Here is a 20,265-nt window from a genome sequence, read left to right on the forward strand (position 1 = left end):
GTCCATAGTTAAACACTACAGAGGGAGGTCAAATAGTTAAACACTACAGAGAGAGGTCCATAATTAAACACTACAGAGGGAGGTCAAATAGTTGAATACTACAGAGGGAGGTCCATGGTTAAACACTACAGAGGGAGGTCCATAGTTAAACACTACAGAGGGAGGTCCATAGTTAAACACTACAGAGGGAGGTCCATGGTTATACACTACAGAGGGAGGTCAAATAGTTGAATACTACAAAGGGAGGTCCATAGTTAAACACTACAGAGGGAGGTCCATAGTTAAACACTACAGAGGGAGGTCCATAGTTAAACACTACAGAGGGAGGTCAAATAGTTGAATACTACAAAGGGAGGTCCATAGTTAAACACTACAGAGGGAGGTCCATGGTTAAACACTACAGAGAGAGGTCCATAGTTAAACACTACAGAGAGAGGTCCATAGTTATACATAAGACTCCATAGTAAAATACTACAGAGGGAGGTCCATGGTTAAACACTACAGAGGGAGGTCAAATAGTTGAATACTACAAAGGGAGGTCCATAGTTAAACACTACAGAGGGAGGTCCATGGTTAAACACTACAGAGGGAGGTCCATAGTTAAACACTACAGAGGGAGGTCCATAGTTATACACTACAGAGAGAGGTCCATAGTTAAACACTACAGAGGGAGGTCAAATAGTTGAATACTACAAAGGGAGGTCCATAGTTAAACACTACAGAGGGAGGTCAAATAGTTAAACACTACAGAGGGAGGTCCATAGTTAAACACTACAGAGAGAGGTCCATAGTTAAACACTACAGAGGGAGGTCCATAGTTAAACACTACAGAGGGAGGTCCATAGTTAAACACTACAGAGGGAGGTCAAATAGTTAAACACCGAAATGCCACTGAAACAGAGGTCCATTGCAATGTGAACCAGATGGTAACACATTGCTGGTATTTGCTTACTCTGTCACTTTCTCAATAGTTTCACATAGAACAGCTCCAAACTCCAAAAATCAATAAGAATCCAGCCTTACATAGGAGGGAGTGATGAAACACCAGTGGAGGGACTAAGTGATGGAACATCTGTGTCAGTCTGTGTTCCTTCAATCATCCGATGGTGTCTACACACATGATCCTGTCACTTAATCCACATGGAACAAGTCAATACAAACCTCACAAGTACTCTACAATTACTACAACACTGTCCACAACTGTTGTGCAAGGATATAATGTGTTGGATTCCTCAGCTCTGCCTCTGTGGTTAAATCATAACAAAATAGCCACTGTGCAAACCACCTCTCGGTGTGACAACTTAACCTGATTAGTGTCCTTTAACAGGAAGAAACTGACACTAAATGAATCATTTATGTTTTCTCCTAGATTTCAGTTGTTATTTTGTGACAATTGATGCAGTTTTTGTGTTTCAAATCAGAGCTTTGATACAACATGAAAAATAGAACTGATTTGATTAGAAGTATGGATTCATTGTGTGATAGCTGATCTGATAAAACTTAGTCAGAAATTGGAGTAAAACTGATAGAAATTGGCTACAATGTATTTGTGTTTCCGTTTTGGATTGTCACTGTCAGCTGGTGTTTACAAGTGACTGAATTGTAACGGTGCTTGGAATCCCAATTTATGTCCTGATGGTGCCTGGAGCCTCCGTCTGACTGTGTTAATAGTGGCCTTTGGTGTATGACTGGCCGGCCTGGGCAGTAGATGACTGTCACCTGTTGTACAATGGTATGGGGTTGGCCAGACCAGAAACTGGGTACTACTCATCACAGAATTATGGACCTTCAGTACGAGTGTGATTGTGGGGATGAGGAAGAAGATTTGTCCCCCGGAGAATTCCACACCTGTGACAGCAGGTGCCCCCTCCTCATCAACTATAGATCTGGTATGTGCCTTCTCAAATATAGTAAAATCTGGCTAAATCTGTTCCTTGGAGATTTCCACACCTGTGACAGCAGGTGCCCTCTCCTCATCAACTATAGATCTGGTATGTGCCTTCTCAAATATCGTAAAATCTGGCTAAATCTGTTCCTTGGAGATTTCCACACCTGTGACAGCAGGTGCCCTCTCCTCATCAACTATAGATCTGGTAGGTTATATATACCTTCACAAATAAAGTAAAATATGGTAATAAATCTGTTTGAGAATACCACATAGCTGTGCACTTTTCTATAACTAGATAATGGTATATAACCTCTCCATGAAATTAAATACTTCATATGTACCCTTCAACATAAACCATGCAACATTGATGAACAAATGTCTGTTTTATACGCCCGTCAACGACAGGCCCTATTACCGGTATTCTGCGCTGTCCATCTGTTAACTTTTCCTTGTTAGCGCTCTCTAGCCTTTATTTATCAACTGATTTTTATGAAACTTGCTACAAATATTCTATAACATAATAGCTTGAATGAGTTTGTATTACAGAATTTTGTGTTTATTTTTACCAGAGTTGTGCCCCTTTTATTGCCAAATATGGGCATTTTTGTAGAAAACGCAAGAAGTTTTATTTTTCTTATTCAATTCCTCTAAGATTTTGTTCACTACAGCAAGAAGCAATTACTTCAACAAATATTAGGATTTTTTACAAACCCATCAACGACACTACATTTTCCCGTGGTAGCTTTTCCAGTGACGGGAGAATCATGCTCCCTCTTGCGGAGCTCTTGTTACTGTATTGGTTTTTGCTGCTTTTTGTGCTTATAAAGCTAGCAAACAGCTGTATTTATTAACCAATGCAAGCTCACCATGTGTGTAAATGAATCATAAGGAATTGCATGCTAGCTGATATACTCAAGCTCCTGGACAAAATGGATTGTCATCTTGCCAGTGTAGATGGAGTTGCATATAATAAACAAAATGACAGGTGTCACAACTTATTATCAATCTACTGTTTGCCAAACATATATTGATGTGTTTGAATAGTATACCCTGAATCATTTATTAGATGACATCTGCCTCCTGAATTTTTCTTGGCTACAGAAAAAAATGGCAAACATTTCAATTCTTTGTTGGCCATACCAAACTCAGGCCATCTTTTGAATTATTACACAAAAATGCTTAGATTTACAAACAGTTATGAAATATGATTGTTTACTCTGAATTAATTTACATTTGAATGATTTCTTTCTGCTGCAAGTGTAATGGATTATATGGAAAGAGTTGAATTTGTACTGTGCTGTAAGGATGTGTGGATGAAAACAACTTTCTACAGATAACTGATACTTTGTTGACTTTGTGACAAGCTACAATTTAGTATCTCCCAAATCAGAGACCAGAAGGGAGTATTGTAATCCACTGAATCAGAGATCAGAAGGGAGTATTGTAATCCACTGAATCAGAGATCAGAAGGGAGTATTGTAATCCACTAAATCAGAGATCAGAAGGGAGTATTGTAATCCCCTGAATCAGAGATCAGAAGGGAGTATTGTAATCCACTGAATCAGAGACAAGAAGGGAGTATTGTAATCCCCCTGAATCAGAGATCAGAAGGGAGTATTGTAATCCACTAAATCAGAGATCAGAAGGGAGTATTGTAATCCACTGAATCAGAGATCAGAAGGGGGTATTATAATCCCCCTGAATCAGACATCAGAAGGGAGTATTGTAATCCACTGAATCAGAGATCAGAAGGGGGTATTATAATCCCCCTGAATCAGACATCAGAAGGGAGTATTGTAATCCTCCTGAATCAGAGACCAATTAGAGTTGTATGATTGATGAACTAGTTGTATGGTTGTGGGACTAGAGTTGTTTGATTGATGAACTAGTTGTGTGGTTGAGGGACTAGAGTTGTATGATTGATGAACTAGTTGTATGGTTGAGGGATTAGAGTTGTATGACTGATGAACTAGTTGTGTGGTTGAGAGACTAGAGTTGTTTGATTGATGAACTAGTTGTATCGTTGTGGGATTAGAGTTGTATGATTGATGAACTAGTTGTGTGGTTGTGGGATTAGAGTTGTATGATTGAGGAACTAGTTGTGTGGTTGAGGAACTAGTTGTATGGTTGAGGGATTAGAGTTGTTTGATTGAGGAACTAGTTGTGTGGTTGAGGGACTAGAGTTGTATGATTGATGAACTAGTTGTGTGATTGAGGGACTAGAGTTGTTTGATTGATGAACTAGTTGTGTGGTTGAGGGACTAGAGTTGTATGATTGAGGAACTAGTTGTATGGTTGAGGGATTAGAGTTGTATGATTGATGAACTAGTTGTATGGTTGTGGGACTAGAGTTGTATGATTGAGGAACTAGTTGTGTGGTTGAGGAACTAGTTGTATGGTTGAGGGATTAGAGTTGTTTGATTGATGAACTAGTTGTATGGTTGTGGGACTAGAGTTGTATGATTGATAAACTAGTTGTATGGTTGTGGGACTAGAGTTGTATGATTGATAAACTAGTTGTGTGGTTGAGGGACTAGAGTTGTTTGATTGATGAACTAGTTGTATGGTTGAGGGACTAGAGTTGTATGATTGATAAACTAGTTGTGTGGTTGTGGGATTAGAGTTGTATGATTGATAAACTAGTTGTGTGGTTGTGGGACTAGAGTTGTTTGATTTAAGAACTAGTTGTGTGGTTGTGGGACTAGAGTTGTTTGATTGATAAACTAGTTGTGTGGTTGTGGGACTAGAGTTGTTTGATTTAAGAACTAGTTGTGTGGTTGTGGGACTAGAGTTGTATGATTGATGAACTAGTTGTGTGGTTGAGGGACTAGAGTTGTTTGGTTGATGAACTAGTTGTATGGTTGAGAGATTAGAGTTGTATGATTGATGAACTAGTTGTATGGTTGAGGGATTAGAGTTGTTTGATTGATGAACTAGTTGTATGGTTGAGGGACTAGAGTTGTTTGATTGATAAACTAGTTGTGTGGTTGAGGGACTAGAGTTGTTTGGTTGATGAACTAGTTGTGTGGTTGAGGGACTAGAGTTGTATGATTGATGAACTAGTTGTATGGTTGAGAGATTAGAGTTGTTTGGTTGATGAACTAGTTGTGTGGTTGAGGGATTAGAGTTGTATGATTGAGGAACTAGTTGTATGGTTGTGGGACTAGAGTTGTATGATTGATGAACTTGTTGTGTGGTTGAGGGACTAGAGTTGTATGATTGATGAACTAGTTGTATGGTTGAGGGACTAGAGTTGTATGATTGATAAACTAGTTGTATGGTTGAGAGATTAGAGTTGTTTGATTGAGGAACTAGTTGTATGGTTGAGGGATAAGAGTTGTTTGATTGATATAGTCGTGTTGTTGAGGGAATAAAGTTGTGTTATTTAGGATCGAAATACAGTTGAAGGCCACTGCTGGATTTCTAAATGATGATGTGATGTTGTGTGAATGATGATTTAGAGATTTCTGGTTGAGGAGTTTGAATTTTCTAATTGAGGAACTGAAGTTGTGTGGTTTGGTAGCTTCCATGTCTCAGTACAGACAGACATACCACATTCAATATTCTTTCAATTGAGAATTTAAACACTTCAGTATTGATTTTTCTGTGTGGTGCCAATACTAGGCAGCCATACTGTAAAAATAAAAAAAGATCTGGATCAAGCATTTCGTATCCTAATTAGCTTAACCTGATTACCTCAGGTTTTCCTCAATTTTTGGTTAGATACATCGAGATTCGTTTTTATTTGGTGACTATTTGTACGACAATAATTCTTTTGGTCTGAAAATATCAAGAATTTCAATAATTTAGTAAATGTTCAATAAGAAAATTTCATATTTTCTCATCATTAAGCTGATTCACTGACACATGGATACATGAGCTTTGTTAATTAAACCAGACAGTGCTGTCTCAGTCTGTTCGTTTTCCTAGTGCAAATCTATAACATACTTCAGTACATTCATCTGCATTGTATTTAACAATCTAGGATACTTTATATCCATTGAGGTTACCTTGGATACGTAGTATCTGTACTGATGTTACCTTGGATACTTTGTATCTATACAGAGTTTACCTTGGATACTTTGTATCTGAACTGAGGTTACCTTGGATACCTAGTATCTGTACTGATCATGAGGTTACCTTGGATACTTTGTATCTATACAGAGGTTACCTTGGATACCTAGTATCTGTACTGAGGTTACCTTGGATACCTAGTATCTGTACTGAGGTTACCTTGGATACCTAGTATCTGTACTGAGGTTACCTTGGATACCTAGTATCTGTACTGAGGTTACCTTGGATAGCTAGTATCTGTACTGAGGTTACCTTGGATACCTAGTATCTATACAGAGGTTACCTTGGATACTTTGTATCTATACAGAGGTTAACTTGGATACTTTGTATCTGTACTTAGGTTACCTTGGATGCTTAGTATCTATACAGAGGTTACCTTGTATACTACAAGTATCTGTACTGAGGTTACCTTGGATACTTAGTATCTGTAATGAGGTTACCTTGAATACTTTGTATCTGTACTGAGGTTACCTTGGATACCTAGTATCTGTACTGAGGTTACCTTGGATACCCAGTATCTGTACTGAGGTTATCTTGGATTCTTTGTATCTATACACAGGTTACCTTGGATACTTAGTATCTGTAATGAGGTTACCTTGAATACTTAATATCTATACAGAGTTTACCTTGGATACTTTGTATCTAGACAGAGAGTTCCTTAGATACTTTGTAACTATACAGAGGTTACCTTGGATACTTTGTATATACAACTTCTTGATAACCAAAAGGCCTAGAGACCCAATATTAGGTCTGTAGCATGCTGGGACGACGGGCTACCAAGTTTGTTCAAATTGATGACCTTGACCTTCACTCAAGGTCAAAGGGTCAAATATGCAAAAATATTTAAGCAACTTCTTCTTGATAACCAAGAAGCCCAGAGACTTGATATTGGGTTTGTAGCATTCATGGGTAAAGGGTTATAAAGATTGTTCAAATGAATGACCTTAACCTTCATTCAAGGTCACAGTTGTCAAATATGCTAAAATATATCAAAACTCAGATGACCTTTAACTCTTTCCGTACTCACGATGACTACACATGTCACAAAAACGTGCTCTTGTATCCTTCATGACGACTACACACGTTGCAATTAACATGCCTTCCATCCTTTGTGACGACTCAAATCGTCGGAAAACAACGCGAAAGATGTTGATATCACTTGCATGTTCTTTCATTTTCTGCGAGATTGTGGAGGTGTTAAACACAATAAAGCTATTAAAAACGATAGAATATATATATAATTGAGTAACGTTTATCATCAAAATAAGTAAGAAATACATAAAATATTTTTACACAATGAAAAAATGATGTTTTGGCTGCGTGATTATTTGCACAAGTGTGACACATGTGCCGATCAACATGTCATTTCCCGCGATTCTGCCTGGTGATTTTGCCGTATTTCAAAGGAAAAATTGGGTGAAAGAGTTTCCGTACTCAGTACTCATTCCATATTATGAACTTCATTTAATATTAAGCATCACACAACAGTAAAAGATCGTTTTATCGACGTCTGATGTGATAGCCATATGCTCCAATACACAAAGGACCTACCCAGCATTTACTTCCGGTAGCGACCGCGAAATTTGAATGAGTACGTGAAGAGTTAAGGCTCATGGGCCTCTTGTTATTTTGGAGCGCTCAAATTTAAGTTCATATCTGAATCTAAAAATATACACATGGTACTTGCTGTAGTACTGTGGTACATGCAGAAAATGCAATTACCGCTATCATAATTTAGCAGAACAAAAAAGGCTTATTAACTCCCCCCCCCCCCCCCCCCCCAAAAAAAAAAAAAGAATGGCGTTAAATAAAAAAAGATAACCGCTTAAATGCATTGTATGTATATTTATAGTAATAGTCATTTAAATGTTCAATTTATAACATCCTAACCAATTGATCAAATTTCATTTGAATTGACTATAAATACAGAATACAATGCTTTATATTTATAAATACAATGTATATGATGGTTTCCTGAAAAAGATGTCCTGAGATGGTCAAAGGGACCAGGGTGGCCCAGTGGTTAAGGTGTCCCGTCAATTTATCACTAGCACTCCACCTCTGGGTTATGAGTTCGAAACCCATGTGCGGCAGTTGCTTGGTACTTACCGTAGGCCGGTGGGTTTTTTCCGGGTACTCGGCTTTCCTCCACCTCCAAAACCTGGCATGTCCTTAAATGACTGTGGCTGTTAATAGGGTGTTAAACAAAATAAAACAAACCAAACTTCAAGTGGTGCTGAGAGTAATGGAGCCCTGTACTTATAGAACTTCCATTGGACTCCTTGTTTTAGCAATACAGTTGAAAGGAACTCGATCATGAAAATGAATTGTAAATTGATCACCGCATTAGTATATAGATGGAAAATGCATATTGTTTTAATCATCTGAAAGAGAAAAAAAATTAGATAATTGTTTGCGGTGTTAAACTTTTACTTTCAAAATGCTACTGCCAAAGCGAATTACTACCAAATTTGGTGTTAAATATCATTGGGTAGGCCAATCATATGTTATATAAATGAGGCTGGCGTGACCCCCGGGCCAGCGGGGATGGGGCCCCAAAAGGTGAATTTTTGCTTTAAAATGCTTCTCCTCCTAAACCATCGAGTGGATTTCTACTAAATTTAATGTGAAACATCATTGGGAGGGGCCAATCATACTTTATATGAATGACAGAGGGACAGGGTCATACATGTATCACATGGACATTTGTATATGTTATTGTTCAATTGTCTGATGACCTTAAAGGGCCCTCTTGTTGCCCTTTGTAATATATTATTGATATTCTGCACTTGGATTGGGTTTTATAAAATATTAATTCGGTGTGAAGAAACGAAAATCAACCCTTAGCATCTAAGATCAGATGATTTTCAGATCTGTTCTTGAAGATTAGTTTTTGGCAATATAATTCCAGTTGTGTTGTTTCAGTGAAATTCAACTCCTTTGCCATTGTCGCTTGAAAAGGAAGCTTTTACTGTATAAATCAATCAGTTTTCTGATTAATATTTAAATCATGGTTTCTGTTTAACTCCAGTCTTCAAGTTCAAAGAGAGCTTTTTTGTGAACTGGAGCCTATAGATCCACATAAAATATTTGTAATTCTTTTTTGTCAGATGTTGAATTTTATTGTTGCCGTTTACAGTTCCACATAAAAGTTTTTTTATTTTGTTGTTGATGCTATTTTGTAGCAGTCTAATGTAAAGAAAAGTAATGATTAGATATCATCTGACCTTGGTTTTGAGTGACAGATGGAAATAAAGGTCTACCACTGAGCAAAAGAAAGCGAATTTCATTAAAAGGAATATATAGTAAATGAGACACATTGATGAGGAACTATCAGGCCAATGATACATACTATCTGCCAGCAGTGGAAATGGTTTCTGTCATAGTGGTTGTTTATCATTGAAGTCCAGCACCAGCTGGAGCTGTAGACAGATGACAAAGTGTTTCACAGATGAAGGTGGTCCCAGCTTAATATCCAGATAAAAGAAGGACGATGCTTCACAAATAGAATCACACTGTATCACAAGTTAGAAATTACCAGCTCTGAAATCCAGATTATTGGATCAGTGTAGAAGCTTTAGTCCTTTGATTGAGCCACCTGTAATAGTTGTGTAAGGTCTGTTTGTGTGTTTGCTGGGTTTATCGGCCAAAGAACAGCCAGGGTCATTTTGAGGGGGGTATCCATGTAGTAGTTGGTGACAACCTCACTGAGCAACATATGGGAGGCCCGTCCCAGGCCATCCAGAGCAATCAGGGTAAAAGCTTTGCCCAAAGACACAACACCACAGACCGACCCGTTTCTCAGCTTCCCAAGAAATATAAACTGACACGGATAGGGAGTGTTGAACCAAGCACCTTGGATCTTCACCTGAGGCGGTCCACACTCTAACTGTCTGAGCTTCATGGCGTCCCTTCTGTTGTGTAAGGTTATTCATAAATACATCTTTGTATCGCCTTCAATTTTTCAGCCATTTTGAGTTCAAGGAGCTCGGGGAGATCTGCTGTCATTTTTGTTCCCACTATGACTTTGTGATATCAGGATGTTAATTAAAATTTTAGTTTTTATTCATTTGGTGCTGTTTAATTAAGAGCATGCTCACCTATTTTAGTTTTCATTAATTATATTTAGAAAAGATGATATATACAAAGTACCAAGGTCACCCTGAAACCTACCAAGCAATGATCATGATGTTACTCAAAATTCTTAATTACCCAAGAAAAACAATATAAACCATTAAGTGTATGCAGTATAGCATCTTGAGCTTGCATCAAGCAATAAAAAAATGTTTTGAAAATAATTTGGTGACCCTGCACTTTTCTGAAATAGAAAATTATACAAATGCATTTCCGCTGCATCTCTACATGAATTAAGTCCTTGAATTTTAGCCCTTGCCTGGAAAAGTGTTGGAATTCATTGTCATGCCAAGAAAGTCTTGGGACTTGACCTAAATGGGTTTTCTGAAATATTCACAAAATCAGCTTTTCGGAGTGTCTTAGCAAAATTGAAATATATATTCTTTTCTTTTTTGCATGATCAATTTTGAGAGTACTGCTATAAAAACAAAATGGCCAACACTTAGCTGGCTGCCATTTTGAATTTATACAGTTGGTGTTTGTCACTGCTATTTTCACAGAAATGGATTGTTCTTGTAAAATGTCACACATATAGCTTCCAAGAGGCCACCATTTATGATTTCAACTGATGAAGTTATTTATCACAATTTGTTAGAAATACTTGATGAATATTTCTAATGCCATTGATGGTTTCTTCTTTGTCTCTGGTTGTTGATGTTCAACATTATGAATAAAGAACTAAAAGTAAACATTTGTCAGTATGATAAATGTTGAGAGGTAAATGTGAGGAAAATAGATACATTTAGAGAAAAGGTCAATCTTACAAAGAACCAATAAAGAGCTTTCTATGGTGGCACCAAGATCCTCCGGGACCTCTTGTGAAACAAAGACAGAGCAGAAATGTGAAAACCCAGATAAATACACAAGTTTCTGAGCCCAGAGGGAGGCAGGTTTGTTTACAGGGATACACGGTTTTCATTCTTGTAGATAATGCTGCTGAAAGATTTCCTTGCAGATTAAATGGTTAAAAGGTTGCCTGTACCATTGAATTCCTTTTAATGACTTCCATATTGGTTAAGTATATGTACTACAAGACATTCAGTCTATCAGGATATCACGACTATATTTTATATTGATTCTGTTTTTGCATGTCAATGTTCATGTCAAAGTTGCTGACATTACAGAAACAGAAATCACACTGATCACACCTGTGATTACATACCCATCATGCAATGTTACATCCTTCATTTGTGGTTCTATCGTCTGCATTGGTACTTGTTGCTATGGTAACCGTGTCCCATGTCATTACCCCAGTAATCATTTTGAGTGAGATTTGTTTACATTTCCCCATTCTGATTCCATTTGTTTTAATGTGTTTCATTGTTTTATCTGTTCACAAAACAAAGGCTGTTGTTGTGATATATCAACTTATACAACACGGAAATCAGACAAAATGGATATGTTTAATTGTACAGTGATTTTATTATAGTATAGTTTGCTATAACACCTGAAATGTGACAGTAAAAGACTTATGTTATAGATAAACCTTTGAGCTATTGCCCAGCTTCTTCAGGCATTGCTAGAGGTGAAATGGTATACCGCAATGCAGTTGAACCATGATATTTCTATATCAGTTCAATACACAGTATGATAACTCCAAACTACATTTTATGCCCCTGCCAGGAAATTGGGTGGGTAAGCTTAGACATATAGTGTTACCCATGTCCGTCTCGTCTCGTTTCATCTCATCGCATCACGTCTTATCCCCGTTCTGATGCAATATAACTGAACGTTATTGCTAATCTCAGGAACTGCTGATGTGATCCTCACCAAACTGTGGTTTTTGGGTGTCAAGTGGCAGTGGGGGCATCTATCTCTTACAGATATTTTCTAGTTCTTTTCATAGAAGCAGAATTTAGTATTTGTAGATTTAGAAACTTCAAAATTGGTACAGCAGTGTATATTAGTGCGAAATTATACAAGCCATGCAATGTTTGGATAAAGTTTGACGAACTTGTGTCAGCAAAGGTCTGGCAGCTTGAAAATGTGCTGGGTACATCTTTTGATTATTGCCTGTACTGGGAAGTATGATACTCAACAGAAGATGTGACTGATACATCATACTCATTACCCAGCTTTCCAGCCAAGATCTGACTATACTGGAATTTATACTGGGATTTCTTGGTAGTCATTTAGCTGTGAGAATTATTCTGCAGCAGTAGGCAGGATTTGTATGGAATTAAAGAATACCAAAAAAAAAAAAAAAAAAACCATTAAGATTCTTCCTTGACAGTTAATTACAGATATTGGATAAAAAAGGCTGACACTTTCCTGATTTTGAAATAATTGATCTTTCAATCCTACAGCAAGATTTTATGTTAATACCATATTTATCTGCAAGTTGAAGCCCTGTCACCAAATAAGCCCCTTCTTAATTTTTGAGGAATCATCGATATTAGAATTATAAGCCAAAAGGGGTTCACAAACAAGCCCTCTTCAAACTTTCATGCTACGCTTTTAGGCAAGGGGAAGGGGCTTATTTAAGAATGACTGTGGTGTATTGTGACATACCTGTTCCAGTCATTGGCCTACTTCGGGCGTCAGCCATTTACTATAGTTAGGCTGTTCCTTCTAATGTGATTACATATGTGTATAAACAACAACCAATCACTGCCATGCTTCCAAATGATGACGCATGCGCAAACGAAGTCTAGTTGCTAAAGTCGGACCCATTCGGCTCAAGTGGTTAAGCAAAGTCGACTAGACATGCGTATTGTAACTTCTTGTTTCTCTACACATGCGCAGTATATGTAACCCAAGTGAGTTCGCTTCTACAATAGTTAGATTATAGTCACTCTAGTCAGCGCCCGAAGTCGCCCATGTTGTGTGTATGGTCCAGTGTTACCAGACAGTATAAGGATGTACACAATAAACTACATGTTGTACTGGTAGAGGTCTAGGACTGATGTTATGGCAAAAGCATGCAGAAAAAAGTTTTTGATTTTTTCGCATTTTACCATTTTGAGGACTTAACTTTTTTTGCACCAAAACCCAACTTTTTTTTTCCACCAAAACCCACTTTAAAGTTTTTTGGGTAAGATTTGGAAAGCTTGGAAGTCCAAAAGTATATAACTCACACCCTTCTAATTTGGTTTATACATTCATTAGAGGTCTAGAAGTGACATTATGTGACAAACAATTTCAAAATGACATGCTTATACATACATAAAAAATGATTGCATAGTGTGATTGCTGCTACGCTGAGCATCATTTAAATACCCCCTACCAATCAGTTGTGATGAAGCCCTTTCCTTCAGGAAATAGAGGGCTGATTGATATGTTGTGAGCCTCGTATTAAAGTCCTACTATTCTCTGACTATGTAGGGCTGTGTACCCAAGGACTGATCTTATTTGGTTAATTGATATTGACGAGGTAGCACTCTAAAGTAAACAAGACAAGCGGTTATTGCAAAATGGACAAAATCGCTGAAAGAGCAGTGATCCAATATTTGCATAAAAAGGTTTAACACCTAAGGATATCCATAATGATATGTTAGCAACACTAGGGAAAGATGCCCCTTCATATGATACAGTGGGTGGCGGAATTTAAGCGCGGCCGATAGAGCCTTGAGGATGACCCCTTGAGGAAAGCTAATTAAAGGTGTATCATTCCATCAGGACAATGCTCCTGTTCACAAGTCTCTCATTGCCATGGCTGCCATTCATAATTGTAGCTTTAAATTGATTAAGCATCCGCCTTATTCACCTGATCCTTCATCTATTTCCAAAACTAAAAACAGTTATTTCAGGCACCCACTTTCAGTCCGATAATGACGTCATGCATGCAGTGGATGACTTTCTGAACAGCCAAGAAAAGGGGTTCTTTAAAAGTGGCATTGAGGTCCTTAAACACCGCTGGCAAAAGTATAAAGATACTGAAGGGGATTATATTGAAAAATGATACAATATGTCTGGCAAAATTCAAATCCTTCAATATTTGGCTCACAACATATCAATCAGCCCGCTTAACTATGGTGAAGCCCACTCCCCAGACAACTGTGATGAGGCCCACTCCCCAGACAACTGTGATGAGAAGCCCACTCCCCCAGACAACTGTGATGAAACCCACTCCCCCAGACAACTGTGATGAAGCCCACTCACCAGACAACTGTGATGAGACCCACTCCCCAAGATAACTGTGATGAGGCCCACTCCCCAGACAACTGTGATGAGGCCCACTCCCCCAGATAACTGTGAGGAGACCCACTCCCCCAGACAACTGTGATGAGAAGCCCACTCCCCAGACAACTGTGATGAGAAGCCAACTCCCCAGACAACTGTGATGAGGCCCACTCCCCCAGACAACTGTGATGAGAAGCCAACTCCCCAGACAACTGTGATGAGGCCCACTCCCCTAGACAACTGCGATGAGAAGCCCACTCCCCAGACAACTGTGATGAAGCCCACTCCCCCAGACAACTGTGATGAGGCCCACTCCCCCAGACAACTGTGATGAAGCCCACTCCCCAGACAACTGTGATGAGGCCCACTCCCCCAGACAACTGTGATGAAACCCACTCCCCCAGACAACTGTGATGAGGCCCACTCCCCCAGACAACTGTGATGAAACCCACTCCCCAGACACCTGTAAGGAGACCCACTCCCCCAGACAACTGTGATGAGGCCCACTCCCCCAGACAACTGTGATGAAACCCACTCCCCAGACAACTGTATGAAGCCCACTCCCCAGACAACTGTGATGAGGCCCACTCCCCCAGACAACTGTGATGAAGCCCACTCCCCCAGACAACTGTGATGAAACCCACTCCCCAGACAACTGTGATGAAACCCACTCCCCCAGACAACTGTGATGAGAAGCCCACTCCCCCAGACAACTGTGATGAGGCCCACTCCCCCAAGACAACTGTGATGAAACCCACTCCCCCAGACAACTGTGATGAAGCCAACTCCCCCAGACAACTGTGATGAAGCCCATTCCCCAGACAACTGTGATGAAGCCCACTCCCCCAGACAACTGTGATGAAACCCACTCCCCCAGACAACTGTGATGAGGCACACTCCCCCAGACAACTGTGATGAAGCCCACTCCCCAGACAACTGTGATGAGGCCACTCCCCCAGACAACTGTGATGAAACCCACTCCCCCAGACAACTGTGATGAGGCCCACTTCCCCAGACAACTGTGATGAAGCCCACTCCCCCAGACAACTGTGATGAAGCCCACTACCCAGACAACTGTGATGAAACCCACTCCCCCAGGCAACTGATGAAACCCACTCCCCCAGACAACTGTGATGAAGCCCACTCCCCAGACAACTGTTATGAAGCCCACTCCCCCTGACAACTGTGATGAAGCCCACTCCCCAGACAACTGTGATGAAACCCACTCCCCCAGACAACTGTGATGAGGCCCACTCCCCCAGACAACTGTAAGGAGACCCACTCCCCAGACAACTGTGATGAAGCCCACTCCCCAGACAACTGTGATGAAACCCACTCCCCCAGACAACTGTGATGAGGCCCACTCCCCCTGACAACTGTGATGAAGCCCACTCCCCCAGACAACTGTGATGAGGCCCACTCCCCCAGACAACTGTAAGGAGACCCACTCCCCCAGACAATTGTGATGAAGCCCACTCCCCAGACAACTGTGATGAAACCCACTCCCCAGACAACTGTGATGAGAAGCCCACTCCCCCAGACAACTGTGATGAGACCCACTCCCCAAGATAACTGTGATGAGGCCCACTCCCCAGACAACTGTGATGAGAAGCCCACTCCCCCAGACAACTGTGATGAAACCCACTCCCCCAGACAACTGTGATGAGGCCCACTCCCCAGACAACTGTGATGAGAAGCCCACTCCCCCAGACAACTGTGATGAGGCCCACTCCCCCAGACAACTGTGATGAAGCCCACTCCCCAGACAACTGTGATGAAGCCCACTCCCCAGACAACTGTGATGAGGCCCACTCCCCCAGATAACTGTGAGGAGACCCACTCCCCCAGACAACTGTGATGAGAAGCCCACTCCCCAGACAACTGTGATGAGAAGCCAACTCCCCAGACAACTGTGATGAGGCCCACTCCCCCAGACAACTGTGATGAGAAGCCAACTCCCCAGACAACTGTGATGAGGCCCACTCCCCTAGACAACTGCGATGAGAAGCCCACTCCCCAGACAACTGTGATGAAGCCCACTCCCCCAGACAACTGTGATGAGGCCCACTCCCCCAGACAACTGTGATGAAGCCCACTCCCCAGACAACTGTGATGAGGCCCACTCCCCCAGACAACTGTGATGAAACCCACTCCCCCAGACAACTGTGATGAGGCCCACTCCCCCAGACAACTGTGATGAAACCCACTCCCCAGACACCTGTAAGGAGACCCACTCCCCCAGACAACTGTGATGAAACCCACTCCCCAGACAACTGTATGAAGCCCACTCCCCAGACAACTGTGATGAGGCCCACTCCCCCAGACAACTGTGATGAAGCCCACTCCCCCAGACAACTGTGATGAAACCCACTCCCCAGACAACTGTGATGAAACCCACTCCCCCAGACAACTGTGATGAGAAGCCCACTCCCCAGACAACTGTGATGAAGCCCACTCCCCAGACAACTGTGATGAAACCCACTCCCCCAGACAACTGTGATGAGGCCCACTCCCCCAGACAACTGTAAGGAGACCCACTCCCCCAGACAACTGTGATGAAGCCCACTCCCCCAGACAACTGTGATGAAACCCACTCCCCAGACAACTGTGATGAAGCCCACTCCCCAGACAACTGTGATGAAACCCACTCCCCCAGACAACTGTGATGAGGCCCACTCCCCCAGACAACTGTGAGGAGACCCACTCCCCCAGACAACTGTGATGAAGCCCACTCCCCCAGACAACTGTGATGAAACCCACTCCCCCAGACAACTGTGATGAGAAGCCCACTCCCCCAGACAACTGTGATGAAACCCACTCCCCCAGACAACTGTGATGAGAAGCCCACTCCCCAGACAACTGTGATGAAGCCCACTCCCCCAGACAACTGTTATGAAACCCACTCCCCCTGACAACTGTGATAAGGCCCACTCCCCCAGACAACTTTGATAAGGCCCACTCCCCAGACAACTGAGATGAAGCCCACTCCCCTGACAACTGTGATAAGGCCCACTCCCCCAGACAACTGTGAGGAGACCCACTCCCCTAGACAACTGTGATGAAGCCCACTCCCCAGACAACCAAGACGATGCTTTGGTGGTGGAGTGTTAACTACAAAATAAAACATTGTAGTGAAGATGACAATGTTTTTCTGATACTAGTTAAAATGTTTCAACATGCTCAGTGTTCATCACCAGCATGGTCTATCTCATTAACTAAAAAAACACAGCCCTCTTTGTATCAATATTGGACAGATTAAATATTTGTTTGGTATGTGCAATCAACCACGAAGGATATTGATACATTATATGGCAGTTGTGCTCTGTAGCATACAATGCATGCTTTTGCATGAGTGCATGCATTACAGGTGTGTGAAATACTCCAAGTAGAATTTTGTCTCATTTTGAGCACCAATATTCCGTATTGATTGGATTGAATACAAATGATGTGATTGATTTATTGAAAAAAATGATTACAGTCTATTTCTGGAATAATATCTGTGAGAGAATGAATCGAAGAAATCAAGCAATTAAAGTGTGAAAAAAGCAAGATTTCAAGACCACATATAAAATGTTTCATAAAGGATACATCACAGCTATATTTCTGGGATTATACATGGATCTCTCAAGGGATGATACAAAAGTAAACTTTGTGTTCACATAATTTGTGTGGAAAACACAAGATTTCTACTGCAACTCCAAAGTGTTATTGCCAAAATTAAGAATTGGAAGGAAATTACAACTTTTGCTGGAAATGTGTCTTTCTTTAAAGTGTTTGGTCATTTATATTTATATTTCATCTAAAAAAGAGTGTTTCATGATTCAAACCTTGAAAAGTGATAGTCCGTTGGAAATCTGACTATGGAGGTTTCAATACTGGATGTACTTTAAGAATGTTGATATTTAAGTTCTATGTTACACTAAATAGATATCTATTGTCATAATTACCCTAACTTACATACATTACCTACATCCATTTTTGTAGCCTCAAAAAACAGAAATTCAAAAATCCTGACATCAGTTTCACATTTATTCTTGTATGTCATCCTGTTGCTGATATTGCTGTTTCACGTTGTTTAGCATAATTATGTGCTCATCCAGAATTTGTCCTTTAACTGTCCAATTAGTGCATTATTTTGAGGACAGATCCAGGTAGCTTATTTGACATCTAAAGGTAACTTATTGGACATCTAAATGTAACTTATTGAACAGCTACAGGTAACTTATTGGACATATACAGGTAACTTATTGGACATGTAAAGGTAACTTATTGGACATATACAGGTAACTTATTGGACATGTAAAGGCAACTTATTGGACATCTAATGGTAACTTATTGGACATGTAAAGGTAACTTATTGGACATGTAAAGGTAACTTATTGGACATCTAAAGGTAACTTATTGGACATCTAAAGGTAACTTATTGGACATGTAAAGGTAACTTATTGGACATGTAAAGGTAACTTATTGGACATCTAAAGGTAACTTATTGGACATGTAAAGGTAACTTATTGGACATCTAAATGTAACTTATTGGACATCTAAAGGTAACTTATTGGACATCTAAAGGTAACTTATTGGACATCTAAAGGTAGCTTATTGGACATGTAAAGGTATCTTATTGAACAGCTACAGGTAGCTTATTGGACATCTAAAGGTAACTTATTGGACATGTAAAGGTAGCTAATTGGACATGTAAAGATAACTTATTGGACATCTAAAGGTAACTTATTGGACATGTAAAGGTAACTTATTGGACATGTAAAGGTAACTTATTGGACATCTAAGGGTAACTTATTGGACAGCTACAGGTAACTTATTGGACATGTAAAGGTAACTTATTGGACAGCTACAGGTAACTTATTGGACATCTAAAGGTAACTTATTGGACATCTAAAGGTAACTTATTGGACATGTAAAGGTAACTTATTAAACAGCTACAGGTAACTTATTGGACATGTAAAGGTAACTTATTGGACATCTAAAGGTAACTTATTGGACATGTAAAGGTAACTTATTTGACATGTAAAGGTAACTTATTGGACATCTAAAGGTAACTTATTGGACATGTAAAGGTAACTTATTGGACATCTAAAGGTAACTTATTGGACATCTAAAGGTAACTTATTGGACATCTAAAGGTAACTTATTGGACATCTAAAGGTAACTTATTGGACATCTAAAGGTAGCTTATTGGACATGTAAAGGTAACTTATTGAACAGCTACAGATCACTTATTGGACATCTAAAGGTAACTTATTGGACATGTAAAGGTAACCTATTGGACATGTAAATGTAACGTATTGGACATGTAAAGGTAACGTATTGGACATATACAGGTAACTTATTGGACATGTAAAGGTAACTTATTGGACACGTAAATGTAACTTATTGGACATGTAAAGGTAACTTATTGGACATGTAAAGGTAACTTATTGGACATGTAAAGGCAACTTATTGGACATCTAAATGTAACTTATTGGACATATAAAGGTAACTTATTGGTCAGATGAAGATAACTCATTGGACAGCTACAGATAACTTATTGGACATGTAAAGATAACTTATTGGACATGTAAAGATAACTTATTGGACATGTAAAGATAACTTATTGGACATGTAAAGGTAACTTATTGGTCAGATGAATATAACTCATTGGACATGTAAAGGTAACTTATTGGACAGCTACAGGTAACTTATTGGACATCTAAATGTGAATTATCGGACAGCTACCGGTAACTTATTGAACAGCTACAGGAAGCTTATTGGACATCTAAAGGTAACTTATTTGACATGCAAATATAACTAATTGGACAGCTAGCTGTAGAATTTAAAAACTGATTCCTTACACACATATTTCAGAAAATATTGAAAATCCCTGCCAAGCTGAACTTATTGTTTTTAAAACGTTTAAATGGATTTGATGAAATTTGGTCTGGAGCATAAAAGGGTAAAGAGATTCAATGTTTTATAAATGAAGGATATAGGGGGGGAGGGGGGGCATATAGTGCTACCCATGTCTGTCCCGTCGTGTCGCGTCCCAATGC

The 20,265-nt window shown here is 39.9% G+C and overlaps 1 protein-coding gene across 7 annotated transcripts in view; it reads left to right on the forward strand.

Annotated features, from left to right (window-relative positions):
* The window catches only part of LOC117337215, a 107,003-nt gene that overhangs the window by 40,580 nt on the left and 46,158 nt on the right, over nucleotides 1-20,265 (forward strand). Inside the window, exon 1 of one of the 7 annotated variants that reach the window (XM_033898081.1) lies at nucleotides 1,092-1,889. The exons of the other annotated variants lie outside the window; for them this stretch is intronic. Within the exon in view, the coding sequence (XP_033753972.1) occupies nucleotides 1,709-1,889 (181 nt within the window). The 5' untranslated portion in view covers nucleotides 1,092-1,708. Of the gene's footprint in view, nucleotides 1-1,091; nucleotides 1,890-20,265 lie in introns of those variants that run through there. 7 annotated transcript variants of the gene reach the window in all.

Source organism: Pecten maximus, chromosome 11 (assembly GCF_902652985.1).
Source record: "Pecten maximus chromosome 11, xPecMax1.1, whole genome shotgun sequence".
NCBI classification, from domain to species: domain Eukaryota; kingdom Metazoa; phylum Mollusca; class Bivalvia; order Pectinida; family Pectinidae; genus Pecten; species Pecten maximus.